Below are 16,182 nucleotides of genomic sequence, written 5' to 3' on the forward strand. Positions count from 1 at the left end.
TGTTCTTCAGAATGTTGTGAATCGGGAAACATAGGAGGCTGATATCACTTGTGCTGTATTTGTTTTACAGATAAAATTAGAAACATAGCTGTCACTATTTTAATATTATATATTTTATTTTCCAGCTGACCTTTTTGATATCCTTTTGCCAATGTTAAACATCTATCAGGAGTTTGTGAGAAACCATCAATATAGCTTACAGATTCTTGCTCACTGTAAGCAAAATCGAGATTTCGACAAGTTGTTGAAACACTATGAGGCAAAACCTGATTGTGAGGAAAGAACTCTGGAAACATTTCTTACTTACCCAATGTTTCAGGTAATTTAAATGTGTTTCCCTTTTCATCTGTCATAAGCTGATTTATTTATGTAAAAGAAATCAACGGCAGTCACAGTTAACTGGCTAGAACCAAAGTAAAAAATAATTTCATCTATCAGTTGTATGCCAGTTTGGTTCTGGCCAAACTCACATAACATGAAGACTAGATTAATATACAACCATCTGATGCATTGCATCTGTAGTGAGACCATGGTAATTAATTGTTAAATAATGGTCTTTTTCTATACTGCTAGGCTGACATTCATAAATGAGGTCTTTCTTCAGTCATCTGTACATCTCTTTTGGATTCTTGTGAAGTACACTTCCATTTAAAATATCAAGCATCATTCTGTCTGTGTGTACATTTATAACTGCTACTTCTTGTGTCCACAACTCTGTATTGCAAGACTGTCTTCAGACATGCTCTACTGGTTATAAAGCAAGGACCATCAACCTGTTTAATAAACTTCCAAAAGATAAAAGGGAGCCTTTAAGAGTGGATTTGTATAATACATTTTGTAAGAGAAAAAAATAGATACAAATTCTTGAAAAAGCATAACCGACCAGTATTCTGGACTAGACACAAATTGCAAGATGTTTTATGTCAGAGAGGTCAACATGTATATCCTAATCAGACAAAAACATTATAGGCATTTCTACTATATTTGAAGTGCATGCATTCTTATTGACTTTATAACTGCTTTCCTTTTTTTTTTTCATTTTTGTTTTTTAACAATTCCTCATTTTAAACTGTGTCATTCTCATTGTATATGCCACACATAGCCTTTGTTCCCTACAACTAACTCCTTCACACTTTCTATAAAACTACGCATCTTGTTCTAGCTTTGAAGTGAAATTAATTTTAAAAATAGCCTGTGAAAAAAAGTACGTTTGGCATGATTTATTCTTAGTATTTAGTTGAAGCTGTCTAAGATTGTGGCATTGTAATTTCTCAATAACCTTGCTGTTTTGTAATTTATTTTATGTACCTAGGCTAAAACTGAAAATAGTCCACTGTGCTCAGTATTCCATGACAGTTAACAAACTGAAATTAATTAATTGTTGAGTTAATTATTGATTAATTAACCATTGTATATTATAAAATATAACTCTTCAAAGCAGCCCAGAACTATTGTGTCCAAAGATGATTTAAGACATTAAGGCTAGAGTGAAAATGTGTCCTGTGACTACCAGGATCATTAAAACTTTTATACATTTTAATAAAACTTATAGTCCACATGCATAGTTCACTCAAAGTGTCCTTAGTTCCTTTGTGAAAAGCATGATCATGTTCTTTTCTTCCTCGTGTGGCCACTACAGAAAAAATAAGAATAGTTATTTTTAAACACTGTGTCCACGACACAGCTTTGCAGGGTAACATTTGTCACGTTCTGACCACTTCTGTGAGGGTGCCACTCCTCTGATACATGATGTTGCCACTAGTCTCACTTAATTCATACATTTTTTTATTAAATTGCCAGTTAATTTTGTTAAACAGATTGTTAGCAGTGTTTATGAATAGCAGCTACAACTGCATTCTGGAAGAATGTTATGAAAATGATCTTCATATAAGCTGTCACCTGACAGCCAGGATGAAGAATGCTGGGTATTGTTAAGCATCGTTTCCACATATATGTAAAGGGCATCACTCTAAAACAAACATACAGAGAAACAACTTTGCTGCTGATCCTGTTGCTCTAGCAGGGAAGTTACCAAAGCCTCACTAGTTTGGAAATATGTTGGCTGCAGAGCAGTGAAATGTATAGTATTTATATATAAAGAAATATAAAAATCGGATTAATATTTTGTAGTTTTCACAAACATACACACACACACACACACACACACACACACACATTTTCCTATGTATCACTTACAGTTTGTGAGAAACAAGCATTTCTTAAGAGGTATAATTTGAAAAAAATATTTTGTAAAAAGTCTTTAAGACCCTAAGACCCAACAAAATGTGCAGTCTACTGATGAGGCTTGGGAAGAACTCGGGAGGGTAGCAGGACTTGGACTTGCAAACAAAATGAAAGCTGTAATAAGCAGGCTATATTCTGGTGTGCTTGTCCAACAAGGTCCCGTGACTGTCACCTGTCCTGCTTTTTTTCACAATGTTATGTCAAATTATAACCTATCACATGAATGGTGTAAAACGGAGGTATGCATTGTGTATGCTGCAAGTACACACAGCTGCTACATGATACATGCAATGGACAGAACAGGTACCAGATGTCAAGTGAACAATATTCATAACCAATATTCACAAATATAATGGGACAGATGATGAGAAATACTTCAGTCTTGTACAACTGCTAAGCACTGAATGGACTTAAGTTGGAGACAGTGAGGTCGGGCACTGCTGCTGTGACCAACAAGGCAGTCATTCGTGTTTTGGTGTTTAACTGTAACCTGCAGTTGTGTGCTCCAAGGCATGAATGATGTCCACTGTGTGCAGGACTTAAATGGACATGTATGCAGAAAGGTAAGACACTAATGAAAATGTTGCTGTAGTGCATGGAGTGCTGTAATTAAGCTCCAAATGCAGGTAAATATAACTTGTTAAGCACTTTTATGCAACAAGAAAAGTGTTTAACTAAGGGTTTTTTGAGCACCTTTCTGTGCTGCTAAGCTCTAGTTAACATTTCAGAATTAACAGGGGCAGCCACACAACAACAGTGGAAACCAAACACATCTTAACAGCTGTAAGCCACCTGAATACCACACTTCTTTTTGGGTGTGTGGCAGCATAAAGTTTAATACAGCTTTTAAATTTGTTACAGGGTGGAAGATGCACTTAATTTCTGACTGTTGTCTGTAAGGCATGTCTGTATTATAGCTTTCTAAACTGTAAAACACTTTGCACTCCTGCATTTTTTTTTTTCTTTTTTCTTTTTACTCTCTGTCTTGTGGTACAGTGAAACAGCTATAGCTCCATTCACTACAAAGACATGCCTAGCAGCATTTAGTGTGTTACAACTTCCTACTGTTAGCCTTCTACCCTTCTTTACTCTCTTACTCTGTAACTGGTAGCACATGGAGTAGGTAAAGCTCCATGCACTGCAGTTATGATCAAAGTTATTCTTCTTGTCATAGCCTCTCTAAACAAACACCAATATTCACCTCTTCAGTTTCAGTGAGACCAAAATGAGATTTCTGCGGCACAGAAATGTATTATGAGTTTGTTGCAGCTACCAGATCCCTAAAGCTGCAACTACCCCTTCTGTATTGCCTACTTTAGAGAATGTTTCTTTCACTGTATCCAGTCTTCCTCATGGTCAATTCCTGCTCCTAAGAGGTCTGACAGGTTACACAAACTGGCTATACATGCAAGTATGCATTTTCCAATCCTAAAGCAAACCCAGCAGTCATTTCCCTTTCTAAACACATTACCTCTTCTAACCCCATTCCTTCTGACAAAGCTGAGAAAGCAATGGAAAATTCTGCAAGAAAATGTATTCTTGTTGCACATTAACGTAAAGGACTTTAAACTGACAAGCTCATATGTTAAAGTTTTTGTTATATCTTCTGGAACATACCCTACCACAATAATTTAACGACGTTTGTCTGAATGGTGTCAGTGTTACAGAAAGGGTTTCCTCTAAAGTAAGGTGTAGGGTTAGGGTTGGGGCAAAGCCAGGATTAGAGTAAGGGTTAACATGGACACCACCTTAGAAATGCGTACTAACTCTTTGTTCCCTGCCTCTAACCCTAACCATACACATTCAATTTAAAAAATGGTTTCCATAACACTATCACTGCACAAGACAGCTTGACTGCACACTGCATACACACACAGACACACACACACACACACACACACACACATGCGCGATTTTCTAAATTTATCCCCTCAGTTAACCGTTACTCAAACACACACACACACACTCTCTCTCTTACCCTTAATACAAACCCACTTACATGTTTTGGTAAAATGGGCATTCTGCAAAAAAGACATTAAAATAAATTAACATTTGAAAACATGGACTGCATGTGTATATATATATATATATATATATATATATATATATATATATATATATACATACACACACGCAAAAAGCATGTTTTCAATTTGCATGAACCAAGGTTATGTTGTGGAGCACACAAAATGTGTTGTCAGTTTTTTTCTGTCGGATTATTTTTTGTCAACATTTTTTTATGCTGAAGTTGTGGAGCACAGATTTTTTTCGGTAGACCCATACATGTGTCTGTGTGTGTGTGTGTGTGTGTGTGTGTGTGTGTGTATAGATAGATAAAGATATATAGCTAGCTATAGCTATACACACACACACATATACATACATATATACATATTAATACAGGGATACAGGGAAAAGTAAATTGTTTTTGCAGTGTTATGGAGAGGTGTATGGCAAAATATGTGTTTTTCCAGCAAGTACTGAGGATGCTGCTTTTTGCTGTCTCTTCTTTACATTCTGTGAAATTTCTTTAAGAAAATATTGTTGGGTTGGTTTTGGAGATTTGAATATAAGGGTAACTTTTACAGTAAGTTGGTCACTTAACATGAAAGCTAAACAGGTTGCCAAATTAACTTTGTGAGGGATTAGTTATGAAGAGACCTGTAAGGATCGCTTAGAAGAGTTAATTCAGTCACAAGCAGATAAAAGTCCTAAAAACAGGAAGTGTTCAATGGATACTAAACGATTAATTCATCTACTGTAAACACTGTCATTCATCTCCACTATTGGAAACTACCAAATCAGTAAAGATCTATAAATTTAGAGTCTGCATTTCTTTTTGTAATGACTTAATATAGTCATCATTATCTACAGGAACATGTACAAGTTTACAGTATGTTAGTTCCAATAGATCTATTCAAACTTGGTGTAAAAATTCTGTTCAGTTTTTAGATGCTGAAACTTATAATGATAATAATGTTTTGCAGACTAAGGTTTAAGGAAAACCTACTTTTTCTAACATATATCTTTATGCTGAAAGAAGTCACCATTACTACATTAAAACAGTGTTATCAAGGGATATGCCATAAGACTGTCTAGGCTAATTACCACTGGTAGTATTTTGGTGAGGAGATTAAGAAATAAGGTAGCAGACTTGCTGAAAGAGATCATAAAGAAGAATTTTATGATATTTTGTAAAAGGTGTGGAATATATTACTCCAAGTTTAACTAATGACAAGGCATTACGAAAAAAAGAACAATGCTTCAACAAATAATTATAGTTTGGCCTGTTTTTTTTTTTTTGTTTTTTACTCTAAAGAAGTAAAACGTTATTAACAACTGGAAAATTCTGTAAGGTAATCTAGAAATAGACAAAGCTTTAGATATCACTCCAATTTTATTATATTATTATTATTATTATTATTATCATTATAAAAAGAGGTTGCAATATTAGGAATATACTTAAAAAGTATCTATTGTATGAGAAAGTCAGGATTATTTTGGTAAGTTTAGTTGTGTCATCTTTAAGTTTTACCAATTCATTAACAGTAGACCTAATAATGTTTTACCTAGTACTGAAAAACGTTATGATAAATGGGCATTTCATTTTCACTCCTGACAATATGGAACATATTGCTTATTGAACTAGCTGTTTTGCATTATATAAAGGTATTATTAAAAATGAAATTGCATTTTAGAATCCATGAACATTTAAATCAGCATTGGTGTAAACATCAAACCACTTTTTCCTGTCTTATACATGAAGATCAAGTGGTGACATGAAAAAAGACCACTACCTAGAGCAAACATTTACACAGCTGGCTGACTAGCCAGACATGTAAAATAAAAAATACTAATGCATGGTATAATCATTCTATTGAATGGAAAAGTTTTACATTCTTTTCGTGTAAAAGGTGGTATTAAATATGATGAGAGAATGGATTGATACTGACAATTAGAATTAAAAGAATTATAATAGCAGATTAATTTAGATGTTAGTACAAAAACATGTTTAAATGATGGTGCTGGAATTAAGTGTGCTGAAACTGAGAAAATGGATGTTTATGTTGCACAGTAATATGTTTTATATATGTACTTTCATTGTATTTTATTACAGAAAGTTATAGTAACACTTCGGTTGGTTTTAAGTCCCATGGTCTTACTCAGTTTATTTAGCTGCTGTGTTTCTATTTGTAATTCTGATAAAGCCTGCATTGGAAGGATGAACGCATTAAATTCTTGTGTCTTGTTTCTGAAGGAACCATTTTATAAAGTTGAATGGTCATGGCAACCAGTCTAGCAGCTTTGATGCAAGGTATACCCGTAACTATATTCATACCTTGGGATTCAATAAACTCCATGTATTCACGCAAAGCCTACATGGAGTTTACATGCACGTGTGATGATGCATGATGAGCAGCAGTGCTAATTAAATATTCATGTCTCGCACTGTACTTAACCATAAACAAGCACTGTTTTGTAGCCAGCAACATGCTGGCCAGGAAACTGTGTAAAGCAACATGGATAGCAAACCTGTTTACCTCAGAGCATAGTAGGTACGTGGGATTGCAAAGAATGCCACAAGGATTACCAGGACTTAAAATATAGTTATGTATATGGTCCAAACACAGTACAGGACAGTGTATACAGTGCCGAGTACTGTGAAATCCCATTCCAGGCATTCTATATAGAAGTTGTCTAAATGATCTGCAAGGGTACATGGACTGCCATGTAAAATAAACACTCAGGGGAAATGTGTGCATTGGGCACACAGATAAATTGTAGGAATGAATTACACAGGGAAACAAGATAGGTAAGACAAGGTAATGTACAGCAGATGAGGGCATGTCAATGGAAGACAGTGGTAGCAGGAACACCAATCACATATCAGTACAGTAAAATACTGACTGCACAGTGAAAATATGTATTATGTGACTGTCACACAAGGTGGCATAACAATGGGGAAGATGTCTTTGTGAGATAAGCATCCTTACATGAACAATGCAGAGGACATCTATCAGGGATATTATATACAATTGGGGTAGGGTGCATATTTTGAATCTGTACAAAATGGATTTGTCTGAATATGAGAGTAATCTCAGCAGAGGTCTCCAACAAGTGGGACACAGGTAAAGGCTCATGGACAACAGTAAAAGAAGAATACACAGTCATGGACAATATCAGAATAATACTACCAGTAATCCCATGTTTCTGACACAACATATGTGATTCTGAGTGATCAGAGATGCTTCTGCACAATCACACCTGTACAACTATTATGACAGGTATGTACTCTGTGAGGGTAATCATGCATACTGTCCTGACTCTAACATCTGCTGGAGCTGTCAGGAGGATCACAGCTATACCTGTTATATGACATTATGATCAATACAGGCTAGTTGACTGGTGTGAATTTCATTTTACACACACACACACACACATATATATATATATATATATATATATAGCAAAATCCACACTGTCATGAATGTTACCCATGCCATCAATGTTGTCAAACAGCTATTGTGTACTGTGCATCATCAGAACAGCTATCACAAATGCATCTGTGTAACAACTTGATGGGAGTTCCGCACCATCAGACAGTAATGTTTATGCAAAAGAAGAATACCTACATATGGCCAATAAGATGTGTGACAGCTCATGGTAAAGGTGGTACACATCAGTTACACAACACTGGAAGATGTGTAGGGAGGTACATGAAGGAAGGGTGCATTGTACTTGGTTAGTGGTGTGATGAAGGCTTTGAACTATGGTGGTATTATGGCCCGTGATGTGGATGTCCTTTATATACTCAGTATTTGTGTTACGTACAAGGGAGTAGTCAGCACTGTGGGCACATGATGCCATCTACCCTAGTACACAGGTCACATACGTATTGGTCTGATTATAGGGTGTGATGTCTATTTTATTCTTGTGTTGTGCATTTGTTTTCATGACATAACAAATCCCCCCATGTTTTTGTTTCATTGCAAGTGTTGTAATGGCTGTGGCAGCAATCTTTGGTCTGTGTTGATACTGTCTATATTATACTAAAATCACAGTTGGAGTCAATGATTGCCCACAATCTGTCGTTCTTCAGACACAGAATGTGTATGTCATTCGTGATGTCTGTGAATTAAATAAGGAACAGGAAAGGGCCTAGCAGACAGCCCTGATGTAAATACCTGATCACTGGACCTGATATATAAGTCACTTCACACATTTCAAAATATTTAGATGCCAAGTATGTGACCACTGGTCAACCCACTTGGTGATATAGGTATTTATGGCCACGTCTGACAGTACTGAGTGAATACCTTAGTGCAGATTTGTGCCAAATGTCTTGGGCTTGTCAAGTTCAAAAGGATGATAGTCCTCAATGTCCTCTTTAAGGACATCTATCAGATGTAACAGACATGATATAGCATTAACTACTGACAGGTCTGTTGCACACAGCCAGGATATTATTTGTGTCCATTTAGAAAACGTCCATGATTACATGTTGGTCTACCTCACAGCTGAGGAGAGTCAGGATGTGTCTATACATGCATGCATTGGGTGCTGCCCCCAACTCAGATGGATGCATGTTGATGTATACCCTTCTACAGGAACATAGTCTGTGTGGAGGGTGTGTTGAAGTGTGTAATCAACCATGTCAGGAAGGTGTATGAGCTGAGTCATGCTACAGACAATTGTGATTTTGTCACAGCCCATTGATTCTGTGTGATAGGCCTGGATGAAGGTAAGACAGTGCATACTGCATATCTTGATCTGGTCTAGGGTTTGAACACAACTCCTCATGCAGGTATCATTGAGAACTATCCCAGATGGGGATTAAACCTTACGTCACTAGATGCGTAACCTACAAACCATGCCATATATATATATATATATATATATATATATATAGACTGAAAGCCATGTCACAGTAATCTGTAGCATATAGGATGAGGTGACTTTGTCTGGTCTCACCAACAGAGTACATACTGTGAAAATTGGTGAATCAACTTGTACCAGTACAGCTGTCAGCACTGGTGTACCCCAGGAATCTGTGAATGGCCATTTACTGTTTGGAATCTATTTCTCTGTAGTTCAGGCTTAAAGTATATGACCTTTAGCTTACTGCATTTGCTGATTCTTGCATACTGGGTGCAATCGAGTCCACCTATGATGATAAAATACTACAAGAGGGGCTAACACAGACATATGATTGGTGACAAAGCCTCAAGGTCTAAAAATAAAAGCAAACACGTGTCTTTATTTTCTCCTTCTGCAAAGTGGAATTTCCTGCTAATTACAGCATTGACAACATGCTAGCTATACTGAAATGCAGTGATGCAAGACCTTGGAAGACACACAGATAGAAATCTGAACTTCGACTACCAAGTGTCCATAGTGGCATTGAAAGCCTATATTGTGCACATCATAAGTCATACCATCATATTTAGATGTGAGGATTCTATAACTGCTCTGTACTTGAAACTCATCAGAACACTAATAGAGTATAATGCTCCCTTTTGCATATACCTCACCAGACACATACAGCAGCTGGAGAGACCACAGGGATTTCTCACCAAGAAAACAAAAGGGCCTACAAACCATGCCATGACATATGTGGATAGACTGAAAGCCATGTCACAATAATTTGTAGCGTATAGGATGAGGTGACTTTGCCTAGCCTCCAGGTCAGTCTCTGACCCTACCCACAAATCAGATATAGGTGATGACATTAGCAGTGTCTGGTGAGGGGAATATGGTAATAGCAATGTCCCACATGCTGGTGTAAAAGGTTCTCTCTAATGTCAAGCAAGTGCACAAACACAAATACACACCCAAGTTGGCTGCAGTGAGAACAAAACCCCTACCTAAGTTTAGATACTACAGAACTCTGTATTTAAGACAAGCACCACATCTCAAGTCTGACTTGGAGTGTCTCAGACAACACTTTATAGGTGATGACATCAGTACTCTCTGGTGAGCAGAATATAGTAATAGCAGTGTCCCACATGCTGGTATAAAAGGCTCTCTCTAATGTGAGGCAAGTGCACAAACATGCACACACACACCCTTTTGACTGCAGTGAGAATAGAATCCTTACCTATCTAAGTAAATAGACTACAGAACTCAGTACTTTATGCAAGAGCCATGTCACAAGTCTGACTGTTACAAGGCTGCAGGACAACTTATAGTGGATGACATCAGCAGTGGATGCTGGAGAGAAGATGTTGGGAGGCCTGCATGAAATAGATGTGTAGGCATGTGCAAGTGTCAAAATACTGTCAATCCATGGGATTGGAGCGGTAACTGTAGGATAAACACTTATGCTCTTCTGGCTACACACACACACACACACACACACACACACACACACACTTGACTGCAGTAAGAACAGAGCTCCCTACTTAACTACACAGACTACAGAGCTCAGTACTTTATGCAAGTGCCATGGCACAAGTCTGACTTTTACAAGGCTGCAGGACAACTTATCATGGATAACATCAGCAGTGATGTAGGAGAGAAATGTTGGGATGCCTGCATAGGTTCATAGGAAATTATTAGGCTAATGGCCCTCGGGCCTTTACAAGCCCAGCTGTGTAAAAACCCAAGTAACCTAATTAACCATAGTTAGATGGTCATTGTTAGAGCAATTTTGTGATCTGCACCAACTGCACCTGTCCATGAGGGACATAGGTGCCACCCCTGGGGTGAATTTATGGTCACACATCCAGTTGTCAAGTTGCATTTGAATAGTGTCATTGAGGAGCTCTGCTTCACAAGAAGCGGGAGTCTATTTCAGAGACATGGCAATTGTTGAGAGATATCTCTTCTCTCCATCATGTTCTGTTTATGTCACAGGGCAGGTTGAGATCCCTGGACCAAGTTACTCTTGTCCCATTTGATTTGCAGATATCCAGCATTTCCATTAGCGCAGGGTTTGAGACTGCTCTGTAGGCCAGACACAGTTCATGGTTAATGTAGTATTTGCAAGTATGTAGTTAAGGAATTTAATATTATTAATGGGGTCTCTTTTGTTACAAATGGCACATTTAATTGCAACACAGAGAGAGTTATATATGGTATGAGATGTACATGCAATAAATTTTATGTGGGAGAAACTAAGAGGTCTCTTGCATGTAGAATAAAAGAACATGTTAGAGACATAAAAAAATATAAACAAACTAGCCCCATAGCATTGCATTTTAATAAATTTCATAATGGTAATCCAGAGGGATTAGTTGTGACGGTTTTAGATAGTGTAAAAGGCAATACATATTTAAGTGAGCAACAAATTAAGTGTATATTAAGAAAGAAAGAGTTATGTTTGATTTTAAAATTTAATACATTAAATCCTAGAGGGTTAAATTATGATTGTTCTTGGAAAAGTTTGTTATAAGTGTGCATATGAATAGTATGTATTACTGTGTGTATTATAATGCTGTTCCTTTATTTGTTAATGAATGTGTTAAGAGGATGTGTTTCATGTTAGTATAAAGGTGATGAAAATGCATATGAAAAGTTCTTACTCTGTTAAAGGCAAGTTTGCCGAGGCGCTAGAGAATTTATCTGCTTTTGTACCATATGAGGATATATATATCACGCATTTTATGCTACTTGAGTGCATTTTAGAATAAATCCTTGTTTTCCACTGAATTGGATTCACTATTTGTGGTGAAGTACTGTTTCCTACGTTTTTCTGTGGTTATATATATTTATTGCCAGTGATTCCTTTTCGGTATTGCCCAGGATATTTAGAGAGACAACTATGGACAGCTCGCAAAAATCTATGGACAGTTTTTTAATTACTTCAAATGGAGTGAAAGGCTCATCTAACACAGTCGGCGTACAAGGTAGAGAAGAAGCACCCAATTTTGAGGGAGCTTTGTCATTGTATAATAAATGGCAACAAGATAGAAAATTATGGCAACAGAACCCCTTCTCCAAAGTGGGTAAAAAAACAGAACTTTCAGTTGCACCAGAAATAAGGGACTTGTATATACAAATTGAAAAACTGCTGTTCAAGGAAACGTCTGTTTTTCTCAATTTGCAGAGCTTACAGTGATATGAAGAGTTGGATATAACCTCTCGGGGTTAAGGACTGTAAAAAGTCCCTCTACTCCCTTTGATCTTTCTTTAGTGGAAGACAAACAGTTCCATGGTAGATGGGTATCAGCTGCCCATAGATGTAGCATGGAATGGGTTCTTATATTGGTTGAGAGGGATATGTTAAAAAAACACAAGTTGAGGGAAGAAATCAAAAATGTTTGCAAAGATATCGCAAATAAAGTTACTCATGATGAATTACAACAGTTTCTCATTAAAACTAATGAACAGTTGGTTATGTTTGAACAAGAACTTATTGAACGCAAAAAGAATAAATTATATAGAGACTTGCGGGACTATGAGAACAAGAGGGCATTTTTGTTAATAACCAATCCAAAGGCCAAACTTCAGCGAGTACAATTTGAGCGGAAGAGAAATAATGGCAGTAAAGAAGGACATGGTTATACTTCGGGAGAAAGTGGTTTATCACATACAGAGGAGAGACAGATAATGTTGATTTTCCTGTGCTTCCCAAACCAGGGAATGGTAAAGGATTGAGTGTTTTTTGTGAAGCAAATACGACTCGTAAACGGAGTTGGAATGGACAGGGACAATATAGAGATGGGTACGCCAACCAACGGACATTAAAAAGGGTAAATGGGACTAGTTCTGTTATTGACCATGAAATTTCAGATTGATTGTAAGTATGTTATTAATCTATCTGGTTGTGAGTTATCTGATTGTGAACTGGATATACTCAACAGAGGGCTGAAATTTATACCTACGGTTTTACCTAGATTACATGTGTTAAAAACTGATGTTTTTTGTTTTTCTCGTAAATTACATCTACTGGATTTTTTTAAATGTAATGTGATGGAAGATATTATGAACAATATAAGTGAAAATGAAGAAGATGTTAGTTCGGATGACAACATGAATAATAGTTTTTATTCATGTTGTTCTGAAGAATGTATTAATGCAAATTGTGAATTAGATACAAGTGCTGTGAAAGTTAAAAGTGATTTCATGCCTCCACAACGCAATAAAAGTATTAAGTATTTTTATAAGTCACTTACTCATAGTATTGACACAGAATTTCAAAAGTTTACTGTGAGGAAGAAGGATATACAATATAATCTTACAAAGGATGAATGGAAATGTTTAATGAATTTATGTCAAAAGTCTGATTTAGTATTCATACCGTCTGATAAAGGCGGAAAATTGGTTGATTTAAATTATTCACAATATTTAAAAATGTGTTACACACATCTTAATGATGAAATGGTATATGAAAAAATTTATATTATTCAATATGAGAAGGCACAAAGGGAGTACAAGGATATTGTAGATAAAGGATATAGATTGCATTACTTTACATATAAGGATGTCAAAGAAAAATTTAATGTAAAAAATCCAAGAATGCTGTATTTTTATTGTATACCTAAGATGCACAAAAGTGTTGATGACCCTCCGTTACATCCCATAGTGTCAGCAAGTAGTAATTTTTTGCAAAATATTTCTTGTTTTTTGCATGAATATTTGTTACTGACAGTATGTAAATTACCATCTTACATTAAGGATGTTTTTGATTTTTTGGAAAAGATCAAAAACATAAAATGGGAGAATAATATGTATTTTTTTGTTATTGATGTAGTCAGTTTATACACCAATATTAAACATGAAGATGGTGTATGTGCTATAAAATACTATATGGGACAGAGCCCGGTTGTGGAATTTATAGTGGAATTGATAAGTATGTGTTTAAAGAACAATATGTTTGAATTTAATGGTACTGTGTATAGACAAAAACAGGGCACAGCGATGGGGGCAGCTTTTGCCCCCAGTTATGCTAATGTTTTTATGGGATATTTTGAAAATAAGTGCATATATGTTAATCAATTTTTTAAGAAGTATGTGTGTAAATATTTTCATTTTATTGACGATCTTATATTTATTTGTAAAGGAGGGCAGGAACAAGTTTCCTTGTTTCTAGATCAAATACAAGAGAATAACATGGGTATTAAATTTGATGGTTTACAAATAGGTAATGAAGTGAAGCACTTAGATGCTTTATTGAAAGGATGTGTAGGTAAAAATATAGATTATTGTATATATAGGAAATTTCATGGTGCTGGATCTACTTTACATGGAAAAAGTTTTCATCCATCACATACAATAAAAGCTATACCATATACAGAATTTAATAGGATTAAGAGATTATGTAGTGATCCGGTAATAATGGAGACTGAATGTATTCAAAGTTTTAATAAATTTATATTAAGAGGGTACAATGAAAGGGATGTAAATGAGAGTTTGAAAAAGGTAAGGAAAAATGAGAAACAAGGTGTTACTAAAAATATTAGGACTAATAGGAAGATTAGTGACTGTATTTATTTTGTTTCAACTTTTACTGTACTGTCTGATCAGATTATGGAACAAGTTAAATGCAGTTGGAATTTGGTTAAAAGTGAGGTAGATTTTTTAAGTAAAGTATTAAAGATTTTATTGTTCACAGTCGGTTTAATATGCCTAATACTAAAATGGGAAAGCAAGTAGAACAGTTGGGTACTACAGCTTGTGGTAAATGTAGTATTTGCAAATATGTAGTTAAGGAATTTAATATTATTAATGGAGTCTCTTTTGTTACAAATGGCACATTTAATTGCAACACAGAGAGAGTTATATATGGTATGAGATGTACATGCAATAAATTTTATGTGGGAGAAACTTAGAGGTCTCTTGCATGTAGAATAAAAGAACATGTTAGAGACATAAAAAATTATAAACAAACTAGCCCCATAGCATTGCATTTTAATACATTTCATAATGGTAATCCAGAGGGATTAGTTGTGATGGTTTTAGATAGTGTAAAAGGCAATACATATTTAAGTGAGCAACAAATTAAGTGTATATTAAGAAAGAAAGAGTTATGTTTGATTTTAAATTGTAATACATTAAATCCTAGAGGGTTAAATTATGATTGTTCTTGGAAAAGTTTGTTATAAGTGTGCATATGAATAGAATGTATTACTGAGTGTATTATAATGCTGTTCCTTTATTTGTTAATTAATGTGTTGAGAGGGTGTGTTTCATGTTAGTATAAAGGTGATGAAAATGCATATGAAAAGTTCTTACTCTGTTAAAGGCAAGTTTGCCGAGGCGCTAGAGAATTTATCTGCTTTTGTACCATATGTGGATATATATCACGCATTTTATGCTGCTTGAGTGCATTTTAAAATTAATCCTTGTTTTCCACTGAATTGGATTCACTATTTGTGGTGAAGTACTGTTTTACTTACCACTATGGACACATGGTGAGTGAAGTTTAGATTGTTATCAACCTGTGTTCCCAAGTCTTGCACCACTGTGTTTGAGCTTAGAGGGGGCTATCTATATCATAATTAGCAGGGGCTACTACTTTGCCAAAGGGGACAATGAGGCATTTTTTGCTTTAAATTTCAGTCCATGAGTTTGGCACCAATCATTTGCCTGTGTCAGCCCTTTCTGTAATAAGTTAACATCCATGGGGGACTCTATATGACTGTGCCCAGTTTACAGTCGTCTGCAAACTTGGTAAGCCACAGACCATCTACCTTTGCCTGAACTTCAGATAAATAGTTTCGAAAGAGTAGAGGGCCCAGAACAGATCTTTATAGTACTCCATGGGCAACTGGTCTACTGGTGGAGGAGGACTCCCCAACTTTTACAGTGTTTGTTCTGTTGGTGAGTCAGTTGGCTACTCATCTAGTAATGTATGGGTTAATCCCCAGATGTGAGAGTTTCTGTATGATTACTAAATGGGGGACTGTGTCAAATGCCTTGGTTAAATCAAGACAGGTGGTATGTACTGTTTTCCCCTCATCCAGGGCTTTGGAGACATCTTCAAAGCAGTCCTCT

At 35.9% G+C, this 16,182-nt stretch overlaps 1 protein-coding gene across 1 annotated transcript in view; it reads left to right on the top strand.

Moving 5' to 3' along the window:
• Nucleotides 1-16,182, top strand: part of RASGRF1 (Ras protein specific guanine nucleotide releasing factor 1) — an 892,789-nt gene that overhangs the window by 202,329 nt on the left and 674,278 nt on the right. Inside the window, exon 7 of the mRNA XM_044076380.1 lies at nucleotides 126-319. Coding sequence (XP_043932315.1) covers nucleotides 126-319 — 194 coding nt within the window. The remainder of the gene's footprint in view (nucleotides 1-125; nucleotides 320-16,182) is intronic.

This window comes from Protopterus annectens, chromosome 7.part0 (genome assembly GCF_019279795.1).
Source record: "Protopterus annectens isolate FY-2018-M chromosome 7.part0, PAN1.0, whole genome shotgun sequence".
In the NCBI taxonomy this organism is placed as follows: domain Eukaryota; kingdom Metazoa; phylum Chordata; order Ceratodontiformes; family Protopteridae; genus Protopterus; species Protopterus annectens.